The sequence below is a fragment of the Durio zibethinus genome, chromosome 16, assembly GCF_047325235.1.
Source record: "Durio zibethinus cultivar Kanyao isolate XHJ-2024 chromosome 16, ASM4732523v1, whole genome shotgun sequence".
Taxonomy (NCBI): domain Eukaryota; kingdom Viridiplantae; phylum Streptophyta; class Magnoliopsida; order Malvales; family Malvaceae; genus Durio; species Durio zibethinus.
In genome coordinates, this window is record NC_143177.1 from 22,204,897 (window position 1) to 22,224,490 (window position 19,594).

Below are 19,594 nucleotides of genomic sequence, written 5' to 3' on the forward strand. Positions count from 1 at the left end.
TTTTGATATATATAATATCAAATAAATTTCATTACTATTATTATACTAATTTCAAAATCTTTCCTTTTCCATTTCTCCCAAACAAGTTAATATAGATTATGTTTGGTTATTATAATTGTAAAGTATAAATTACTCGTAATTTAAAAAACTATTATTGATATTGATTTGGTTCTTAAATTTATTTTAATTAATTAGTCACTCAAAAATTATAAATCATTCTATAATTATTTTTCAAACCGATCCTATAAGTAAAGATGTTTTAGGATGGTTAAGAAATAGGTTGTATCATTTCAATATTTTTTTTTTTCTCATTGTCTTGATTTTCATTTTGCCATAGAGTAAAATAGCTTAGGGTTTTTTTTCTTTGTGATATTATATATGCAGGTGGATTAGATGTATAAAATTTAATATAATCAATTACTTCCTAAAGTTTTTTATTATTTTATGTTTGATTTTATATTTTTTTTTGTAGTGAAACTTTTTCAAATTCATTCTTCATTGTAATCATATAATAAGTTATTTTTTGAAAAAAAAATATTTTGAAAATACATTTTCTTTAAAATAATCTGTTTGGATTTGAAAAAAATTAAGTAAAATTTCTTGAAATTTTAATAATATAGATTTTTTTTTGTTTACACTATTGTTATTAGTTCTATTTTAGTTTAAATTACAAATATATTTGTATATATTATTTTATACTTTTTTGTAAGTTTTTGTTATGGTATTGATTTGTATACTAATTCTCCTTTTTTCTTATTTCTTGGATCATGAAACAAAAGAGCAAGCTAACTCATAGATTAAAAGAAAGTGATTGCCTATCACTTATCCTATCATATGTATTAAGTATTTATTTTTTATATTTTTTGTATGAAATGATTTTATTTAAGATAAGATTTTTTTTTTTTTTTATTTAGTCATTAGATATGTTTGTTACTTTGATATTATCATTTCATGACTTACCTTGAAGTGAGTTAATTACTATCCTAGCGTAAATGAAAATTTTTTAAAGTAACTTTTGAATTTTCATTTTTTGATATAACAAGAATGAAATTTGTTAAAAGTAGCTTTTGAATTTCCATTTTTAGATATATAACAAAAATGAAAACTGTTAATAGCAACTTTTTAATTTCCATTTTTTAATATATAACAAGATAAGTGTTATTAGGTTTACGATAACTGATAGTTATTTCATCAAATAATTCAATATAATTTTTTATTCATTATTTTATCTTGCTATTTTTTTTTACAATTTTTTTTTTTAGAGATGATTGAAAATTTTTAAAAGATTTAGAAAAAGTAAAGTTTTGTATTATTTATAAAAACATGCAATATCATTCGTATTTAATGTATTTAAAACAAAAGTAATTTTTTCCTACAACTCAAACCTATACACATAATTTGTATGCATAATCACCTCTCAATCAAAATTTTCATTGATTCTATTTTCATTACCTTTATAATTTTAGAAGTGTTTATATATTAATTAAGCATTATACTAATTGAAATATTTTTGGTGTAATTGCTCTTAATTCTAATGTTATTGTTAGTCAACCATTAATATTTAATATTTACATTTAACTTTATTTTAAAAAATCTACATTTTATTTTATCTCGACAGATAAGATTTTTAGTTTGTCCTACATTATCAACATAAAAGGATGATCATTAGGAAAAACTTGTCTTAGAAAATCATTTAGAATTTTGTATCTATCTCTTACATAGTTGACTATTATATGTTTAAGACCTTTCTTTATTGCAGAAATCTTAGCCAACATACTGTTATATTTGCTTTATAATTATTCATCTTCACCTTTACGTCAAAGTCAAAAACCTTATATCAAAGTAGCATTTGGTATCATTTTTAAAATTATAAAATCAAAGTAGCATTTGATATCATTTTTAAAATTACCGAAATGATCAAATCACCATAAGTTACCTAGGTGATTTGATCACCAGTAAGTTTAGATTACCATGTTTAGTGCAATATCATAAATCACTATTAATTTTAAATCATTATGTTTAATATTATAGGAAAAAATATATCACAGAAGACAAAATATCCAAAATAATCTTACAAAAAAAAACAAAAATTAAATATTTATTGAATCAACAATTTTATAAAATAGTTAAATATTATTTTATAAAAAATTATAAAATATAAATCAATTTTGATTAAAATAATTTCTAAAAAATTATTAAATAAATTTATTATATTTTTTAATCAATAAATTACTTGTTCAATTGTAACAAAAACCTTTTTTAACAAGTGATTATAAAAATTGGCTTTTAAAAATTTTTACCAATCAATTTCTTGAGATAATATTACTAAATTTTTTGTTAAGGCAAATTGGTCAAAAAAAATATTGAAAGTTACTCTCTCAAAGTGATAAAACTTTTCCATCATTTAGGATGGGAATCGAATCATTCCTCAAGACAATGATATTATTACTTTAGTGATTTAAGATCACTATAACATAAGATTTTTTAATTATTATCAAATAAAATGATGTAATTATCAATTACATATTACTGTAACTTTTAGAATAATCACCCAATACCAAACACTCTCTAAGAGTAGACTTTTCCTACCTAAGTATTGTTATTCCCATCACCCAAAAACTCTACCAACTATTTTATTTTAACTTAAAACTTTAAATTCCTATTATATTTTCTTAGTTGCCATTTCCTTTAATCCATTATTTTTAGTCTTATTTGATTTATACAATGCATGTTTGTAAGTACATCTATACGATACAACGTTCTCCTTTACTTTATTAGAATACATAATTTTTTTTCATTAAATTTTATTGATCGATTGAAATGTTATAATTCATTATGTTATATAAATATTTATTTTGATTTATTAATTTCTTTCTCTTAGAATCAATTAACAAACCCAATTTTTAATGTATTAACAATTTCTTTGTCTTATTTTTTTATTAATTCTGTTTCAAGTCTTTTATGGGATTGATAAATTGATTTATTCCCCAACATTTATTTTTTTATGATAATTATTTATGTTGGATGCAATTATTTTATGCATTTTATTTTAATCAACTTTTGATTTCAAAATTTTAATAAAAACTAAAAAAATAATATTAGATTGTAAATTTTCAATTTTAAACTCCAACAAGGCATGAGGTTTTACATTTATTAACATATGTGAGTTTTTCTAATTGAATGAAAAAATGACATAAATTTTGAAGAATAAAAAGGTTTATGACATTTACTGTTTTCCTAGGGCAATTTAATGATAAAACTTCATTTAAAATTTATTCTGTAATTATTTTTTATTAATAGATTTTTCTATTTTTTTTTCATTACATAGAATTTTTTAAAAATTGAATTTCATATTAATTTTTTAGTGTGATTGAATTGTTATTACATTTTAATAGTTCAATTATTTATTTTTTTATTTTTTAATTAGTTATTTTGTAGTATTGGTAATTAGTATTCTCTTATTAGAATTATTTATTTTTGAGGTTATCAAAATTTTAAAGTTATTGTTCAATATGTATATAATTTAATTTTTCTCGAAGTCTTTTTATATTATTATTTTTATTTTATTTTTAAAAATTATTAGATATTAAAATTATCGTTACGCACAGAGCACATACTTAAATATTTCTTTAATGGTTTTGTCTTTACATGGAACAGCAGGAACAAAATGCAAATGCAAACTGCAATACCCCATTAATGATAACATCACTCAGCAATAGTTTGCATTAAATAATTGCCTAAAAATACAAATATTTGTTCATGGGTTTTTCTTCATAAAGAGCCAAAGGAATCATCTTCAAGGCTTCTAAACCAGAAATTTTCTTTTTTAAAAACACTACTTAATTCCCATATTGTTCAATAATTTTCTTAATTTTTTTTATAATAAATAAAATAATAGTATAATTTAAAAAAAAGTAGAGAAAAGCAAAAAGAAGATTCATGTTTGTAAATTCCTGTTGAGTCATGACTAATGAGTGTTGACCAACCAATAGAATGAATAACAAAAAAAAAAAAATTCAGAAAAAACTCTTTTTCATGTCTTATTTTTCTCTTGCAGTGAGTCAAAGACAAATGTCTGGATTTTCCGCTTATGATGCCACCTTTTCATCTATATCAATAATCTAGAACCCAAGGAAAAAGAGCTGCATGTCTTGGTTCATGTCCTTGTTGCAAATGTTTTTCAAGCTACAAAAAAAATCTTGGTTCATGTCCTTATTGCAGCGGTCTAGCTAAATCTGATTCTGTTTCATTTGTCAAATGTCAAATTTCATAGCAGTTCTTCTTAAGCTTTACTGTTTGTGGGTTAATTTTCTTCATCCTATAGCTGGGATTTTTTCCTCCAAGGTTACTTTTGATTTCCATTTGTTTTGAAGAAAAAGAAATTTCTGTGATTTGGGATAGAAAAGGATGAAAATTACGTTGGTTTTATATTACTTGAAGGTTATCATATTGTCAATGATAATTTATCCAGATTTTTAAAATAGATAACCTATTTCTGATAAAAAAGAAAAGTTTTAGCACAGCTTGTGGTTAGATATCTAATTATAACCAACTTGTCTTCAAATTGGATCTCACACACCCAGAACATAAATCTAATATATTTTAAATACAGTCTGATATCAGTAGTTTGGGAGAGAAATAGATAGGTACAAGCAGGGTGTGAGTTCCTTAATATTAGACACCATGGAATTGGAAAACGGTATGTCTACTGCTCTTCCTGATCATATTGCTGATAACTCAAACAGAAAAGGTATAACATATTCTACTCTTAGTTTCTGTAAGAGAGGTTTTGTCAGTTTTAAATCTTGTTTTTCATTTTGGCAAGGTTGAATTGAATCAGTGGATGATTTTGATTTGTGCAGGAACGTGGGTGACTGCAAGTGCACATATCATAACAGCGGTTATTGGTTCAGGAGTTTTATCTCTTTCATGGGCCATTGCTCAGTTAGGCTGGGTTGCCGGTCCCATTGTCATCTTACTCTTCTCTCTCGTAACTTGGTTCACATCTACTCTGCTAGCTGATTGTTGCAGGGACCCTGTCTCCGGAAGAAGATGTAGCTGTTATATGGATGCTGTAAAATCAAATTTAGGTGACTAGGAAACCTATTATTTAATTATTTTTGCCCTTTTTTACTCTTTTTTTGCTTGTATACAGCAACTGATTGTCCCGTGACAAAAGTGTTAAATCCTCAACTCAAATTCACTTCAAAAAATTTGTCCAGATATTTATCATATCAGGCTAGCATGGTAGGGTGAAAAAACTACTTCTTTCAACATGGAATCTCAATACTAATAATTTTTCCTTTTTTTAACAGGAGGAATCGATAGCAAGTTTTGTGGAATAGCTCAATATGTGAATCTTGTAGGAACAACAATTGGATATTCAATCACTTCAGCTATTAGTATGGTGTAAGGTTTTCTGTATGTTTTTTAGGCTTTTGATTTTGATTTATATATGCCAAAGACGATTTTTACGGAATATAACTCCCTGGTTTTGTGTACTTTGATTAACCAGGGCAATAAAAAGATCAGGTTGCTTTCAAAGGCACGGCCATGATGCAGGCTGCCATGTTAAAAACAACATGTTTATGATCATCTTTGGCATCATAGAGATCATATTAAGCCAAATTCCTAACTTTGACGAGCTTTCGGGGCTCTCCGTGGTTGCTGCGGTTATGTCTTTTGCATACGCTTCCATAGGCCTCGGTCTCTCCATAGCCAAAGTTGCAGGTGAAAACAACAATGAAAAATTTTATATTAAGGTAATTAACATACAGCTCCTGCCCTGAATTTACCACGATGTAGTAACTTCTTTCTATCTTGCAGAAGGGACACATGCCAGGACAAGCCTAACAGGGACAACCACAGGAGTGGATGTGACCAGCGTGCAGAAGATTTGGAACTGCTTCGAAGCCCTCGGAGACATTGCCTTCTCTTATGCTTTCTCTGTTGTCCTCATTGAGATACAGGCAAGTCTCTCCATTTCTAGATTTCTAGCAATTTTTTTAGGTGATAAGTAATGAGTATTGACCCCTGCCAATTATCCAACATCTGTTGCTTTCTTTCCAAGAAAGAAACACTAATATTGAACGGATTTCTTTTATTTTCAGGACACAATAAAATCAAGTCCACCAGAAAATGAAGCCATGAAGAAGGCTACCTCATTTGGGATCTCAGTCACCACCATGTTCTACATGTTGTGTGGAGTTTTGGGTTATGCAGCATTTGGGAACAATGCACCAGGCAACTTCCTAACAGGATTTGGTTTTTACGACCCCTACTGGCTTATTGACGTAGCTAATTTGTGCATTATTGTACATCTTGTTGGAGCTTACCAGGTAAACCCCATGAATTAACTTCAATCCTCTAGATAGGTATACTGATGCTTTTCATTATGCATAGGTATATTGCCAACCAATATTCAAGCGCGTGGAAGACTGGTGGTTTAACCGAAGGCCAAACAACAGTTTCATAAAAGAAGGGCGTCCGATTAACCTTCCATTGTGCGGGGTTTACCATTTCAGTGCGTTCAGGCTTGTATGGAGAACGGCTTATGTGATAATGACTACCGTTATGGCGATGACATTGCCATTCTTCAACGATATACTTGGTCTCCTTGGTGCTACTGCATTCTGGCCATTGACTGTGTATTTCCCAATACAGATGCACATAGCAAGAGAAAAGATTCAACCATATAGCTGGAAATGGATATGGCTAAACGTCTTGGTCGTGGTCTGCTTGGTTATATCACTTCTTGCAGCTGCTGGCTCCTTTGCAGGAATTGTTAAGGATCTCCATACCTTTAAGCCTTTCACCTCTGTTTCTTAATGTCTTCATCTCTATTCCCCTTTTGTTTAAGGAAACTTATTTATCATTCGTTCGCATGAAATATATTGCAGTTTAAATTATAAAGTCTAGGTTGAGGCAAGATTATTTGCCTGCTTTTGGCATCCGGAATTTGAAATTTGAATTCATTTTTGTTAGCCCACAATATTTGCTTGGCATTTAGAAGTCTCTTATCGTGCTAACATTTTAAACAGAAAATAGAATAAGACTCCAAGAAGCACAACCAAATTTCCAGTTTCAATACAAACACGACAGACTAAACAATAAGCATAGAATACCATATCAAGTCCTCAACAAGCTTCAAAGAATGGAAGCTTACAAAATACAGAATACAGATGCAACATATGATAAAATCCAACAAATCACTGACTCACAAAATGCAAACCCCCTCACACTTGCACGTACTTAGTACTCATCTTCACCCTCCTCATCACCCTCAGCTGACTCAGCACCAACTTCTTCATAATCCTTCTCCAGTGCAGCCAGATCCTCACGAGCCTCTGAGAATTCTCCTTCTTCCATACCCTCACCCACATACCAGTGAACAAAGGCACGCTTTGCATACATAAGATCAAACTTGTGGTCAATGCGAGAGAACACCTCAGCAACACCGGTGGAGTTGGAAATCATGCAAACAGCCCTCTGGACCTTAGCAAGGTCACCTCCAGGAACTACAGTGGGTGGCTGGTAGTTAATACCACACTTGAATCCAGTTGGGCACCAATCAACAAACTGAATGGTGCGCTTGGTCTTGATGGTAGCAACTGCAGCATTAACATCCTTAGGCACAACATCACCACGGTACATCAAACAGCAAGCCATGTACTTGCCATGGCGAGGATCACACTTGGCCATCATAGATGAGGGCTCAAAGGCACTGTTGGTAATTTCAGCAACTGAGAGCTGTTCATGGTAAGCTTTCTCAGCAGAGATGACTGGAGCATATGAAGAAAGCATGAAGTGGATTCTTGGATAGGGGACCAAGTTGGTCTGGAATTCAGTCACATCCACGTTCAAGGCACCATCAAACCTAAGTGAGGCAGTCAAGGAAGAAATCACCTGAATCAAAATAACCACACATAAGAAATATATCAGCACAAGCCATTAACAAAATAACCACACAAGCACAGTAAGAGGTTGGAATTTTATGATACCTGAGAGACAAGGCGGTTAAGATTGGTGTAGGTGGGTCGCTCAATGTCAAGAGAGCGCCTGCAAATGTCATAGATAGCCTCATTGTCAAGGAGAACAGCAACATCAGTGTGCTCCAAAAGTGAGTGAGTTGAGAGAACACTGTTGTAGGGTTCAACAACAGAAGTGGAGACCTGGGAGATGGGTAGACGGTGAAACCCAACTTGGATTTCTTGCCATAATCAACAGACAATCGCTCCAAAAGAAGAGAACCAAGACCAGATCCAGTGCCTCCACCAACAGCGTTGAAAACAAGGAACCCTTGAAGACCAGTGCAGTTATCAGCAAGCTTCCTGATGCGGTCCAAGCACAGGTCAACAATCTCCTTGCCAACTGAAACAAGTACATAACCAATTATTAGTTCCAGTGAAGAAATGAACGAATCATAGGCAAATAAGGTTAAAAGAATGTACTGGTGTAGTGGCCACGGGCAAAGTTGTTGGCAGCATCTTCCTTGCCGCTGATGAGTTGTTCTGGGTGGAAGAGCTGGCGGTAAGCACCAGTCCTCACCTCATCAATAACAGTGGGCTCAAGATCCACAAAGACAGCACGAGGGACGTGCTTCCCAGCACCAGTTTCACTGAAAAAGGTGTTAAAAGCATCATCACCTCCTCCGACAGTCTTGTCACTTGGCATCTGGCCATCGGGCTGTCAACAGAAGCACAACTGCTCGTTATCTAATGACCAAACCTTAGATTTCAAAGCTAAATAGCAACAGACGAATAAAGCGTCCCATGGATCTAAAAGAGAAATAACACTCAAAATGCTTTACATTATCAAAAAAAAAAAAAAAACTCAGATCTGAAGGAAAAATCACCGATATTTTAAAGATTCAAACAAAGTGTAACCAGATCTGATAGAATACAAAGCCTAATAGATGAAAAAACCAAACATAAAAATTGGAAACCAAAAAACTCAGATCTAACAGAAAATCTAACAAATACTTTAAAAAAATGCAATGGATCTAAGCAGATCATAGGCACATATAGATAAAAACAGACAGATTATAAGACTGAAAAGGTAAAACACAGATCTGAATGAAATGAAGCAACATACATTTACATCGAGAAGCTTCAAATGAGGATCTGAATCAAAATAGAAGGCAACGAAGACAAAATCTAAAAGGTAGAGAGAGCGATACCTGGATCCCGTGCTCAAGGCAGTAAAGCTCCCAGCAGGCGTTTCCGACCTGAATGCCGGCCTGACCAATGTGGATCGAAATGCACTCTCTCATTTTCGCCTATGTAAATTTCGAACACAAAGCACAGAAAAAGAAAGCGCAAGTGAAACAAGGAAACTAAATCGAAGGCGTTTATCAAGACACCTTCTGATAACAACTGAAATGGGGTGGATCTGAAAGAGAGGCTGGATAGGGATATTTATATTTGGGTAGTGGGAGATAATTGCAGATTTTTGAGGGTGGTGCTGTGGTTAAAATGTTGATGTGGCAGAATCTGATTGGACCTTTACTAACTACCGCTTTAACCACGGTGAGCTGGCTTTTCCAGTTATTTCAAGTTTTAAAACTTCGCCGCCCGGGGCCTGGCTGGATAGAATCGGGCGGTTGCAACTTGCAACGTGCACCGAGTTGGATTCATTGGTAGAATTTTCCAGTTTTAGAGCTAAAACAATGGCAACCTGATTGTTGGTGCAGTCCATGCTAACATTAGCTGTTGAGGAAATGCATTTGTGGTCGATCAATTACAAATTTTCTCAAACATGCCGAAATCGCCGCATATCCTCATACTGACTTGACTGTCCTATTTCATGATATTATTATCAAATACATGGCTAAGGTATCATGAAGAATTCATACCTTATTGCTTGTCTACCATATGAACAATGAATAAGGAGTTGCGTTGATCCATACACATGAATAAAGCTTCTTTTTTTTTTGTTGCTTGTTATATTTGGCCATCTTCCCATGGCAACAATCTAGCAATCTCACAGCTTGCATGAAACTAACTACGCCCAGACATCCTAGCTATTCATGTTTATTACTTGATGTGAAATCAAATAAAATTGTTTTCTGAAAGACAACCATTCAGTGGCCATCTTCTCAGCATCCCTGGCTGCAGGTGTTTCTTTAAGAATGCAGTTATTGTGTGTAAATTGGATTTGAGACAGTTTCTCCCACTTTTCCTCTCTTAAAAGTTGGAAATCAAGTGGCAGGCTGTGCACCAGTCCATGTCCTCTGGTCATCAACCTATGTTCATTGATCTTTGGTTCACGGCGTTCTTGCATGTACTTTACACCAAGTCCATATCCCATGTATGAGAATGAAGCTTACAAACACAACACTTCCAAGAGTGCAAACCACCTATAATCAATCAAAACATGTTGAAAGAAAATGAGTGGCAGAATAAAAGAAAGAATCAGTTTGTAAAACTATCAAGCTTTAAAAATACAAAATCTTTATGTTGAACAAGTAAATAAGCTCTCAAATGTATAAAGTTAGTAACCAAATCTCAAGCTCTAGAAGCACAATCTTCAAAAAGTTAACAAAGACATACCTATACTTGTATATTTGAAAAGGTTAATGGAAGCATAAGCACATTTACTTGGTTTAATTATTAAATAACTGCATGCGACAGAGGCAAGACCTAAAAGCTTGTCTTGATAAGTTTTCAAAAGCATATTCCAAGTGAATAACATTTCAAGAAGACTTCTATCCATGCTCAATTAATTCAACTTCAAGTAAAATAACCACAATTGACAAGGACTTGACTTCCCCTCCAAGACAGAGTGCTCTGCATAAGGTTATTAACTAGCAATAGTCCTCCTACAGCAACACGTGGTGCAACACTTCGGTGTCTAACTGGCTTTACTTTATTAATTGAAAGGAAAAGAAAATTCCTACTATGAGGCATTCTGGCCAAGATCACAATTCCATACATAAAGGTCCTTTCTTAGTCTTGACTCTTGGATACTAAAATTACCTCAAAGCTGTCATAGAGCCGTACCCTCCCTCCGTATCCCACTCGGTATTTAAATTTTCTCAATGAATATTGCCAATTCGTTCACAATACGTCCTTCTGTACACAACCAAAAAGACCCAAAATCCCGACCAATTTTAGGTCAACAGCACCAGTAACCAGACCAACCCAGAATAGAAGGGAGATACTGGAAGAATATTAGCTACAAAAAGGTTAGACACCAAAATTTGGGCAAGAACATTGAATTTCCAGCCCAAACAGAAAAGTTTTTCACCAACCAATGTTTATTCTAAAACATCACCTGCACAGTATTTCGTTTCAGTCCATTGAGCTATTCACCTCCTTCTAGTTATAATTAGTTTTCCCTAACATTGGCCAACTCAGACTTATCCCTCTTAAAATGAATATTTTCCTTTTACCTTATTATAGATTCACATTTGAACCCCTCTAGTCTTGTTAGAGATATTGTGCTATGGACGAGTACACCATATTTGCACAGATAGTTAAGAAACTATTGAAATGAAGATCAACTTAGCTATGAACTGACATTTGAATGCGAACAAGGAATTTTCAAAATTGATTGGAAATGAATTAGAGAGACGATGACATTGCTACATGCTTCTCAAAACACTCTTCTTGTATAAAACTAGATAAAAATAACAAAATTGGTGAACAAAAGAGGATTAAATGATGAATTACCTCAAGAAATGCCTTTAAAACCCAGAAAAATGCCAATATCAGGACTCCATTAACAGAGAATTCCACCTACATTAACACAAAACAATTGATGAATTCAACTAGAGATCCCTGCAGAATAATTTTAATCATAATTATGCGTGGAAAATTCAAAATGACATACTAAATTTATTAGAAATAAAAGAAAAAAAAAAGAGAATATGTAAATTGAAGGGTACCAGTTCAGTAGAGATGGAGACAGGCAAAACAGCTCGTACGGCTTTCCTTGCTCGTTTAGGTTTCTTTCTGAATACGTTTAAAACAAATCTAACTAAACAATCCAAACTCCAAACTCTAATATAGGGTATTCTTGAAAAGATAAAATAGAAAAACGGTTAGAGACAAAGACAGAGAATCTTCTCTACATTTGTTTTTTAATATGTAAGTCATAATAAGTGAGGTCGGTAGGAGACCAGTAAGAAGAATTAAAAGTAGATTAAGCTTGCCTTAATGATGTCTAGACATTTGTATTTATAGGTGAGAGATAAGAGACCATCAAAGGACAACAAAGACATGACCGAACTAATATGGCACTGAATATATCTGGTCAGCACAAATGTTGAAATTACCCTTAGCTATCTGCTGAAGGCTTCTAATTAGAAAACATATCATTATATCCTTTTAACCATTAAATGTCCCTAACATTTTGTCCCTCTTCAACCAGTTTGAATATCATATTGTTGGGTGTGCGATCGATACACTCCGTGCAAGCCAGATAAGCAAAAGAGGATGACGTGAAATTTGATTCTTTGTAGCCGACGTCACAATAGAGGTAAACATTGGGAAACAATTAGCGTTAAGTCGTGGTTTGACCTTGTGGGGGTCTAATCTTGCTCATATATCTTGGGTGAGTGCATAACTGACTTGAAGGTCGTCGAGGTGTCAATTATTCAAGGTGATTTAAGATTAGTGTTAGAGTTCATCTGTTGATGTGAGACTTTGTGTTTTGTTTCAAGAGTTTGGATTTGAGTCTCTATTTTAAACTCTGATGACGAATCTGACATCTGGTCTGGCTACTCTGATTTTGGGTCTATCCGATTTGGCCAGTCGATGGTATGAAATGAGGATAAAGATAGTTTGAGAAAGAAAATTTAAAAAGAAAGACAAAAAGACATCTTTTCATCTTCATTTTGACACATGGCGTAGTTTGTACCATTCATCTAACCTAGGGAGAGGCTATATAAAAGGTCATTGAGGCTTTCATTTTCTACTATTTTATTTTCTTTGCTATTTGTTTGATCTAAAATTTTTAGCCTTAGAGTTGTTTTTCTTATCACCTGTTTTCTCCGTTTTCTTTGATACATACTTTCAATTATGTCTTCTAGTTTTAGTTCTAAGGAGGTTAGGAGTTTCAAGGTAGAACCTAGGGGGTTAGCTCAAGCAGGACAACGATGACTTAATTTCGTCAGTCATCGAAGATCATGATTGTCAGAAGATAGCCTTTTGTTTTAACCTGATGTCTAAAGAAGAACAATAATGAAACGATGATAATACATCAGGCAAAAAGAGAACAGGTCCTGAGCATAGAGGAACTGTGCACTTAGATAGATTTTGACCTACAAAATCCACCTCTTTTTCCCATCTCTTAGGTCGATCTGTCTTCTATGGCTAACCTTTATTCATCTTCAGTTATTTTTCCTTTTGGGGTTCAGTTTCATTAGTTTTCTTTTACTTTTGTTTTTTCACCTATAGATGCTCCTATTATCAGTTTTATTTCTCCTCGATCAGTTTTTATTGAGATTACTTCTTCTCTTGAAAGGTTTTCACCTTATTCTTCTTCTCCTAAAGTCATGTTGTTCTCAGCCATAGTTCACTTTTGGAATCCTACTCCTGCTTATGAGTTAGGTCTTCTGACAGTGAAAATTTTGACGATAAAGAATAAGGGGAATAGAGTACCTCGACTAAAGAAAGTGATGGCAAGGAAAGGAATCTTACAGAGCAAAATAAGTTGGTTGAGGCTTCGTATATACTCCTTGTGACATCGGTATAATCTTTAAGAATATGATGAGAGAACTAAAGAGTAGGGCTAATCCTGAAGACTATCTTAACATATGTTTAGCTCATCACATTCACATTCTGAAGATGACTTTTTTTCCTAGAGAGAGGTATAACATCTTAATGTTAAACTTCTCAGATCGAGTCACTGATAAACTGTAGCCATATTGGTTCTATGTATATTAAGATTCATTCGTGGATGGTCTGAGGTTTCCACTTCATTATTTGTTTGTTTTAATTTTTAATTTTTATAATTTAACTATCAATTAGCTCACTCTTAACTCTATATAGTACATAGTAAGCTTTATCATTCTTTGTCAATATCTAGATATTTTTCCCACTTTTCTTTTATTTAGAGAATTTTTTTCATCAAAAAGTACTACAACGATAATAGGTGGTATTTCATAACAACTTGACCCAATAAAAAAATTATTCGTTGATTGCTTGAGCTCTATAAAAAATTAGAAGTTGCTCTTCTTTTACCTTCAAAAGTAAAAAATAAATAAAGATGGTGAGACCGAGGTAGGGTCATTATTGAAGTTAAGGTATGAGAGATAATAAATAGGCCTAACATTTTTATGGATGCACCAATAGCTCTATTCTTCTTAGATCTATTAGATCAAGATAAAATAATTTAGTATACCAGTAAGAAGAGCTCTTCATTGATGCATACGACTGCCTCCCCTAAAATAATAAATGAGATGAAGTACTAGGATAGGTGTAAGGTAACCTCATATGATTTTATTTAAATTTGATTTTTATCTAACTATGAACTTGATTTTGCAAAGATGTTTATCAATGAAGACTTCTACTTCTCCCTATTTCAACATGCACCTAGGCCCAAAAGGACCCAGAGTAAAAAAATTCAGCTCAAGGCCCTCTCTCGTTAAGGGGACAAGGTCATCAACCTCGCACTCCACCATAGTTTGGAAAATAAAATTTATAGCTCATCGAGAGCTCTCTGTAGCACCTCTTCTTGTAAAAAAAATTAAAGGTCGAGATCTCTTCTTCCACTTTGAAGAATCTTAAAATAAAGGTGTTAAGGACCAACTCGAAAAAAATTTGCACAAGGTTGGAGTATACTCCTACTGACGATCCAACCGAGAACCTTAACATGGTGATGAGGTTCTGTAAAGTCATGGTCCCTCCCCTTAGTAGGTATTACTTGACTATAGCTTGGCTTTTTAATTATTCTTCATTTTACTGAGCCTGAGTTCATTTTATGCAATCCAATAGAAGTTTCCACCTTAACCATTGGATAACGCTAGCCAAGCCCTCCATTACGCCTATCTTGCTATAGTCTATCTATTCAAGGTTGAGAAAAATGTGGCTATCTTGACTGAAGAGCATAAAAAGAGCTTGAATGTTTTGGGCAACATCAAGTGTAGCCTCAGTGTGTCCTATAAAAAAGAGGCTGAGTAAAGAAAGAGGAATGACAAGTTGACAGCAAAGTTAGAGGTTGTCCTAATTGAGAAAGCCTCAACCGATTCTATGAAGAAATAGGCTGAGCTCAAGCTTAATCTGCATAGGTTGAGATAGTAAGGCTAAGGTTTGAGTTGAAGGCTAGGAAGAGGGAAAAAAAGATTTAAAAAAAAAAACTGTTGAGGACTTCAAGGCTTTTAGCGAATTCCTCCAACTTCAAATGGAGTTATCCAAGGTCAACATGCTGGGTGCTTTTGATCTAGCCAAGGATGTAGTATAATTCAAATTTACCAACCTCAATCTCTTTAATATTGATATCAATAATATTAGATCGAATCATCCTCCATGAAAACCCAAAAAAGAGGAAAAAAATGATAATGTGGTCATGGATATTGAACTCGAGATAGATCAGTGACTAAGCCTAAGATAGATGAGGCTGAGGAGATTAAGGTCGTTGTTGTTGCTTTTGCTAATGAAGGTGCTACTACTACTGCAGCTACTACTAATGTTGCTGACATATAATTTTTTTTTTTAGTTTTTTGTAAAGTTTTTTATTTTGTAAATGCCGATGTATGAGGTTGATTTTTGTAGTGACTTCAAATAGGAATCTTTTGCTGACAACCCTTTAGCTAACATTTTTTTTATCGATCATACCAACAAAAAATACATATTTTTTTTCATTTTGTTTAAGTTTCAGTTCAGTTCTATTATTAATTTTTCTTTATTCGTAGTAGTTTAAGCTCAATTAATCATCGTAACTCGAGTTCTATAGATTTATGGTAACAAGTTTAAGTTCATTGTTTGATTTGACTAAAGTTAATTTGATCAAGCCTGATTAAGTAGGCTAAAGATTTACCTAGTCGTTTAGGAATATCTCAAATTAATTAACTTGAGAATATAAGTTCCAGGTCAAATTTTGTTAGATCGATTGGGGTATGAGCTCAGTGTAAGTGTAAGCGTCATCGAATTAGTGTAATTTGATTTCTATATTCAAGTATTTTGTACAAGTGTGAGCTCAGTTTAATTTAAGCTACTGGTAATAGAATTTTAAGTTATTCATATTCCATATTATTACGATGATGATGTTGCCATTCATATCTTGTAACTTGTAAGTCGTATCATGGATGATCTTTTTGATTACATATAGTCCTTCTCAGGTCGGGACTAAGTTACCACCTCGATCATTTATTTTTAAAGTTTTAACTTTTTAAAGCACAAGATCGTATTTTTTTATATATGTAGACATTGAATTTTTTTGGGTCTACTAGATTAATTTTTGTTTTCAAGTTTTATTTATTAATATTTTTGCTATTATTATAGAAATATAATAATTAAAATAATTTTTTTAAAAATAAAAACAACAAAAAATAGAAACAGCAAAAAACAGAAGATTGGGGTGGCATTGGTGCCTTGCATGGCACCATTGGCCACCAACCCCACTACTATCACCATACCCTTGTCTCGACCATACCATGCATTGCCAGAACCCTTACTAACCACCACCTACTCCACCCATCTCCTAGTCACCCAGCCCCTTTAAACCTCAGCTCTCTCCTTAACGCCAGATCTCTACCACCAGTCAGCTTGCCCAAAGTTCCTTACATACCCCCAACCCTCAAAGTCCCAGCCTCTACGCACCCCATTTACAACCTAGCCTCTTTTCAGCTCACACACCCAAAAGCACCTCAGCTCCCACACCTAAAAATTTTATCTCTCCCACATTCAGAAACCCAAGTACCGCACCCAAAAATCCCAGTCTTTATAAAAAAAATCACATAAGAAACCAAAACACATCAAAAAAAATTCGTACCCAGAATACAAATAAATCCATAAAAAAAATAAAACACAGTCCTCCCCATAGGGAGAAACCTAGCACCAAGCCACCTGCGAAAAAAAGAAAAAAAATTTCGTTAGTTTTGTTTTCTTTTTTTTTTTTGAATAAGAAGAGTAAATCGAAAGCTTCAAACCCTGATCTACATCGATCAGGGTTGTTTCTGGCAAAACAGACATCAGATCTAAAAAGATCACGTTGAGGGGAATGTTTGGGAGTTTTTTTTATTTTTCGACCACTGACGGCGGCCCATCGACGGCGACGATGGATGCCTGTGATCGAATGCTGACAGAGCCCCTTAAGCTCTCTTTGGAGCTCTAAAAATTTTTTTTTAAGTAGAAAGGTTGAAATGAACTAAAAAAAGTGGGTTTTATATAAAAAGCTAAAGCCCAAAACAATGTCATTTTAGGCCAAGGAAGATCCACACGTGGACTTAAAATTCGCACAAACTGACCTAGCGACCCATTTCAGCCAACCTTCAATCGGTCCAGATGAACCGTTAGTGAACCAGTTTAAACCGTTGAACAGTTAAACCAACCACCGATCGAACCGACGTTGATCGGTCCGGTTCAATTTTTTTTTTAATTTTCTAATTTTTTTATATTCATGCATGATAATTTTTTAAAATTTGTTAAAATAAACATTTAATTATTTTTAATAATAATAAAATGAAAACAACTAATTAAGAACTAAAAAATATATATTAAAAATATTTTAAAAAATAATAATAATAATCTAAAAAAATTACAACAAGAATAAAATATTTTTTTTGTTTTCCCTGCATAGATGTTGGAAGGAATAAAAAAATATAATTTTCCTAAATGTTGGGGAATTATATAAAAAGATTTTTAATAATAATAATAATAATAAATTGATTTTTTTAATAATAAATTTTCATAAAAAAAAGAGAGATTTTTTTAATTAATTTTTAAAAAATGATAAAAAAATTAAACTTGTTTTGAAAGTCTGCCTAGATATTGAAGATTTTTAGAGATGTTCGCATTTTAAAATTAAAAAAAAATTAAAATCAAAACCTAAAATTTTAAAATCCATAGACCGCAACCCTAAATTGAAACCCTAAAACCTTTAAACCCAAAAATTGAAACCCTAAACTGAAACCCTAAAATCTAAAATTCCAAATCCTAAAATCTAAAATTCCAAATCCTAAAATCAAAATCTCAAACCTTCAAAATCTAAAATCCAAAAATCTCAAAATCCCCCAAGCCAAAACCTTAAACCAAAAAAAATTCCTTAAAATCCAAAATTCAAAAAATCTCAAATTTGATACACATTCCCGAATCATTATCCGAAAGTCACCAAATCTTTAAAACCTCAACCCTAAGCTCTAACCAAGACTATCCCAAAATCCTAAGGACATGTATGAATATCTCAAAATAATTTGTTCTTGAATGCTGCCTAAACGGTGGTATTTGAGAAACTTTATTTCATTAAGTTTTCATGCTAGCCTTTAATTCACTTTAACCATGGGATTAAAATCAATAAATAAAAAAGGTAGTAATAAAATGGGATCTTAAATATAAACGGTCACACCTAAGCTCTGTCTAGATGTTGAAGAGTCAATGTGGTCTCATTATATTTAAGAATCCAATTTCAAGTTTGCATTTTATCATTATGCATAGCACCTATTAGCTTACATGTATTTATTTGTTATTGTTTGCACTTGTTTGTATTCCTCTATCTTTAATTTCTACTTGTTGCTTGATAATACCATCATTTACTTTTTCGTACAAAATTTTTTTTAATTTAATTTACTTACTTTTAAAAATGTGCAATTTTAAAACAAAATAAAAATAACACTTCGAAAGAAATAATTTTTGGTACTTTGGCTAGATGTTGGAGAGTCACCAATAATTATCTTTTGTAAAGGATGTTATTTTCATTTTTAAGGGATGTCATGTAAATATCAGTCAAAAGTATTTTCTTTAAAATTCTACATAGATGTTGAAGAATTTTAAAATAATTCTTTAACTTAGAGATTTCCTCGATACTCCTAAATAAAGAATTTTAATAAAATTTAAAATATAATAATAAAAAATAAAATAAAAAAGAATTTATATTATTAGATATCAAATCGAAACCATTTCATCTAACACTGAAAATAGCGCATAATTAAATGATACCAATTTTGAGCGTTATGAGGGTGTTAATCCTTCCCCAAGCGTAACCGACTCCTGAGCCTAACGTGATTTTCGTAGATCAAAATTTTTCTTTTTGATAAACTTTAAATCCACTTTTATAATTTTATTAAAAAGATAAATTATTGGGTGATCAATCACATCCTAAAAAAAGATTGGTGGTGACTCCTTTTATTTTTTTCGATTTTAAAATACTTTACGCCTTGCAGTCCCAAAATCGTTATGACAACTTGACGACTCCACTAGGGATATTGAGAGTCATGCCAAAATTTTAATTATGCGCTATTAGCAATAGTTGGATTTAATTGGTTTTATTTAATATTTAGTTTAATTCCCTTTATTTTAATTTTTCAAAAAAATATATGAGTTAATAAATAGAATAAATTACATATTAGTTATTATTTTGATTTTGTTCTCATAATTCATTTATTTTAATTAATACATCGTTTTCACACACTTTGTATATCCATTCGCATGCATAA

General features: G+C 32.3%; 2 protein-coding genes and 1 pseudogene across 5 annotated transcripts; 1 reads left to right on the forward strand and 2 right to left on the reverse strand.

The window, feature by feature from the left end:
- The first annotated feature begins 3,982 nt into the window (after positions 1 to 3,982).
- On the forward strand, positions 3,983 to 6,950 carry LOC111298381 (amino acid permease 6-like). 2 transcript variants are annotated; one of them, XM_089745408.1, is made up of 7 exons: positions 3,983 to 4,699; positions 4,863 to 5,090; positions 5,316 to 5,409; positions 5,516 to 5,730; positions 5,827 to 5,969; positions 6,111 to 6,338; positions 6,403 to 6,950. In XM_089745408.1, the coding sequence occupies exons 1-7, from the start codon at positions 4,684 to 4,686 to the stop codon at positions 6,826 to 6,828; spliced, it is 1,350 nt and encodes a 449-aa protein (XP_089601534.1). In that variant the 5' UTR covers positions 3,983 to 4,683; the 3' UTR covers positions 6,829 to 6,950. The 2 variants fall into 2 exon arrangements, with proteins under 2 accessions (XP_089601534.1, XP_089601533.1); XM_089745407.1 differs by having other exon boundaries at positions 3,984 to 4,750.
- A 111-nt stretch (positions 6,951 to 7,061) lies between these two features.
- On the reverse strand, positions 7,062 to 9,386 carry TUA2 (tubulin alpha-2 chain). 2 transcript variants are annotated; one of them, XM_089745409.1, is made up of 4 exons: positions 9,179 to 9,386; positions 8,451 to 8,685; positions 8,001 to 8,370; positions 7,062 to 7,905 (listed from the first exon to the last, which is right to left on the reverse strand). In XM_089745409.1, exon 4 carries the CDS (start codon positions 7,801 to 7,803, stop codon positions 7,252 to 7,254), a length of 552 nt encoding a protein of 183 aa, XP_089601535.1. In that variant the 5' UTR covers positions 7,804 to 7,905; positions 8,001 to 8,370; positions 8,451 to 8,685; positions 9,179 to 9,386; the 3' UTR covers positions 7,062 to 7,251. Both variants share the same exon structure in this region, with proteins under 2 accessions (XP_089601535.1, XP_022745007.2).
- A 672-nt stretch (positions 9,387 to 10,058) lies between these two features.
- LOC111298382 (protein SHORT HYPOCOTYL IN WHITE LIGHT 1-like) lies at positions 10,059 to 14,626 on the reverse strand (annotated as a pseudogene). The gene is made up of 4 exons (XR_016328451.1): positions 14,538 to 14,626; positions 11,888 to 12,017; positions 11,673 to 11,738; positions 10,059 to 10,357 (listed from the first exon to the last, which is right to left on the reverse strand). The product of XR_016328451.1 is annotated as a protein SHORT HYPOCOTYL IN WHITE LIGHT 1-like (transcript).
- Positions 14,627 to 19,594: the final 4,968 nt, after the last annotated feature.

What these genes read in the sequence shown, in the direction of transcription:
- LOC111298381 (XM_089745407.1), top strand. Translation starts at nt 4,684, where the DNA reads ATGGAATTGGAAAACGGTATGTCTACTGCTCTTCCTGATCATATTGCT. An exon ending in TGATAACTCAAACAGAAAAG is followed by an intron (nt 4,751 to 4,862) that starts GTATAACATATT and finishes TGATTTGTGCAG; the next exon opens with GAACGTGGGTGACTGCAAGT. An exon ending in ATCTTGTTGGAGCTTACCAG is followed by an intron (nt 6,339 to 6,402) that starts GTAAACCCCATG and finishes CATTATGCATAG; the next exon opens with GTATATTGCCAACCAATATT.
- TUA2 (XM_022889272.2), bottom strand. Translation starts at nt 9,271, where the DNA reads ATGAGAGAGTGCATTTCGATCCACATTGGTCAGGCCGGCATTCAGGTC. An exon ending in GCCTTGAGCACGGGATCCAG is followed by an intron (nt 8,686 to 9,178) that starts GTATCGCTCTCT and finishes TTCTGTTGACAG; the next exon opens with CCCGATGGCCAGATGCCAAG. An exon ending in TGCCCGTGGCCACTACACCA is followed by an intron (nt 8,371 to 8,450) that starts GTACATTCTTTT and finishes TACTTGTTTCAG; the next exon opens with TTGGCAAGGAGATTGTTGAC.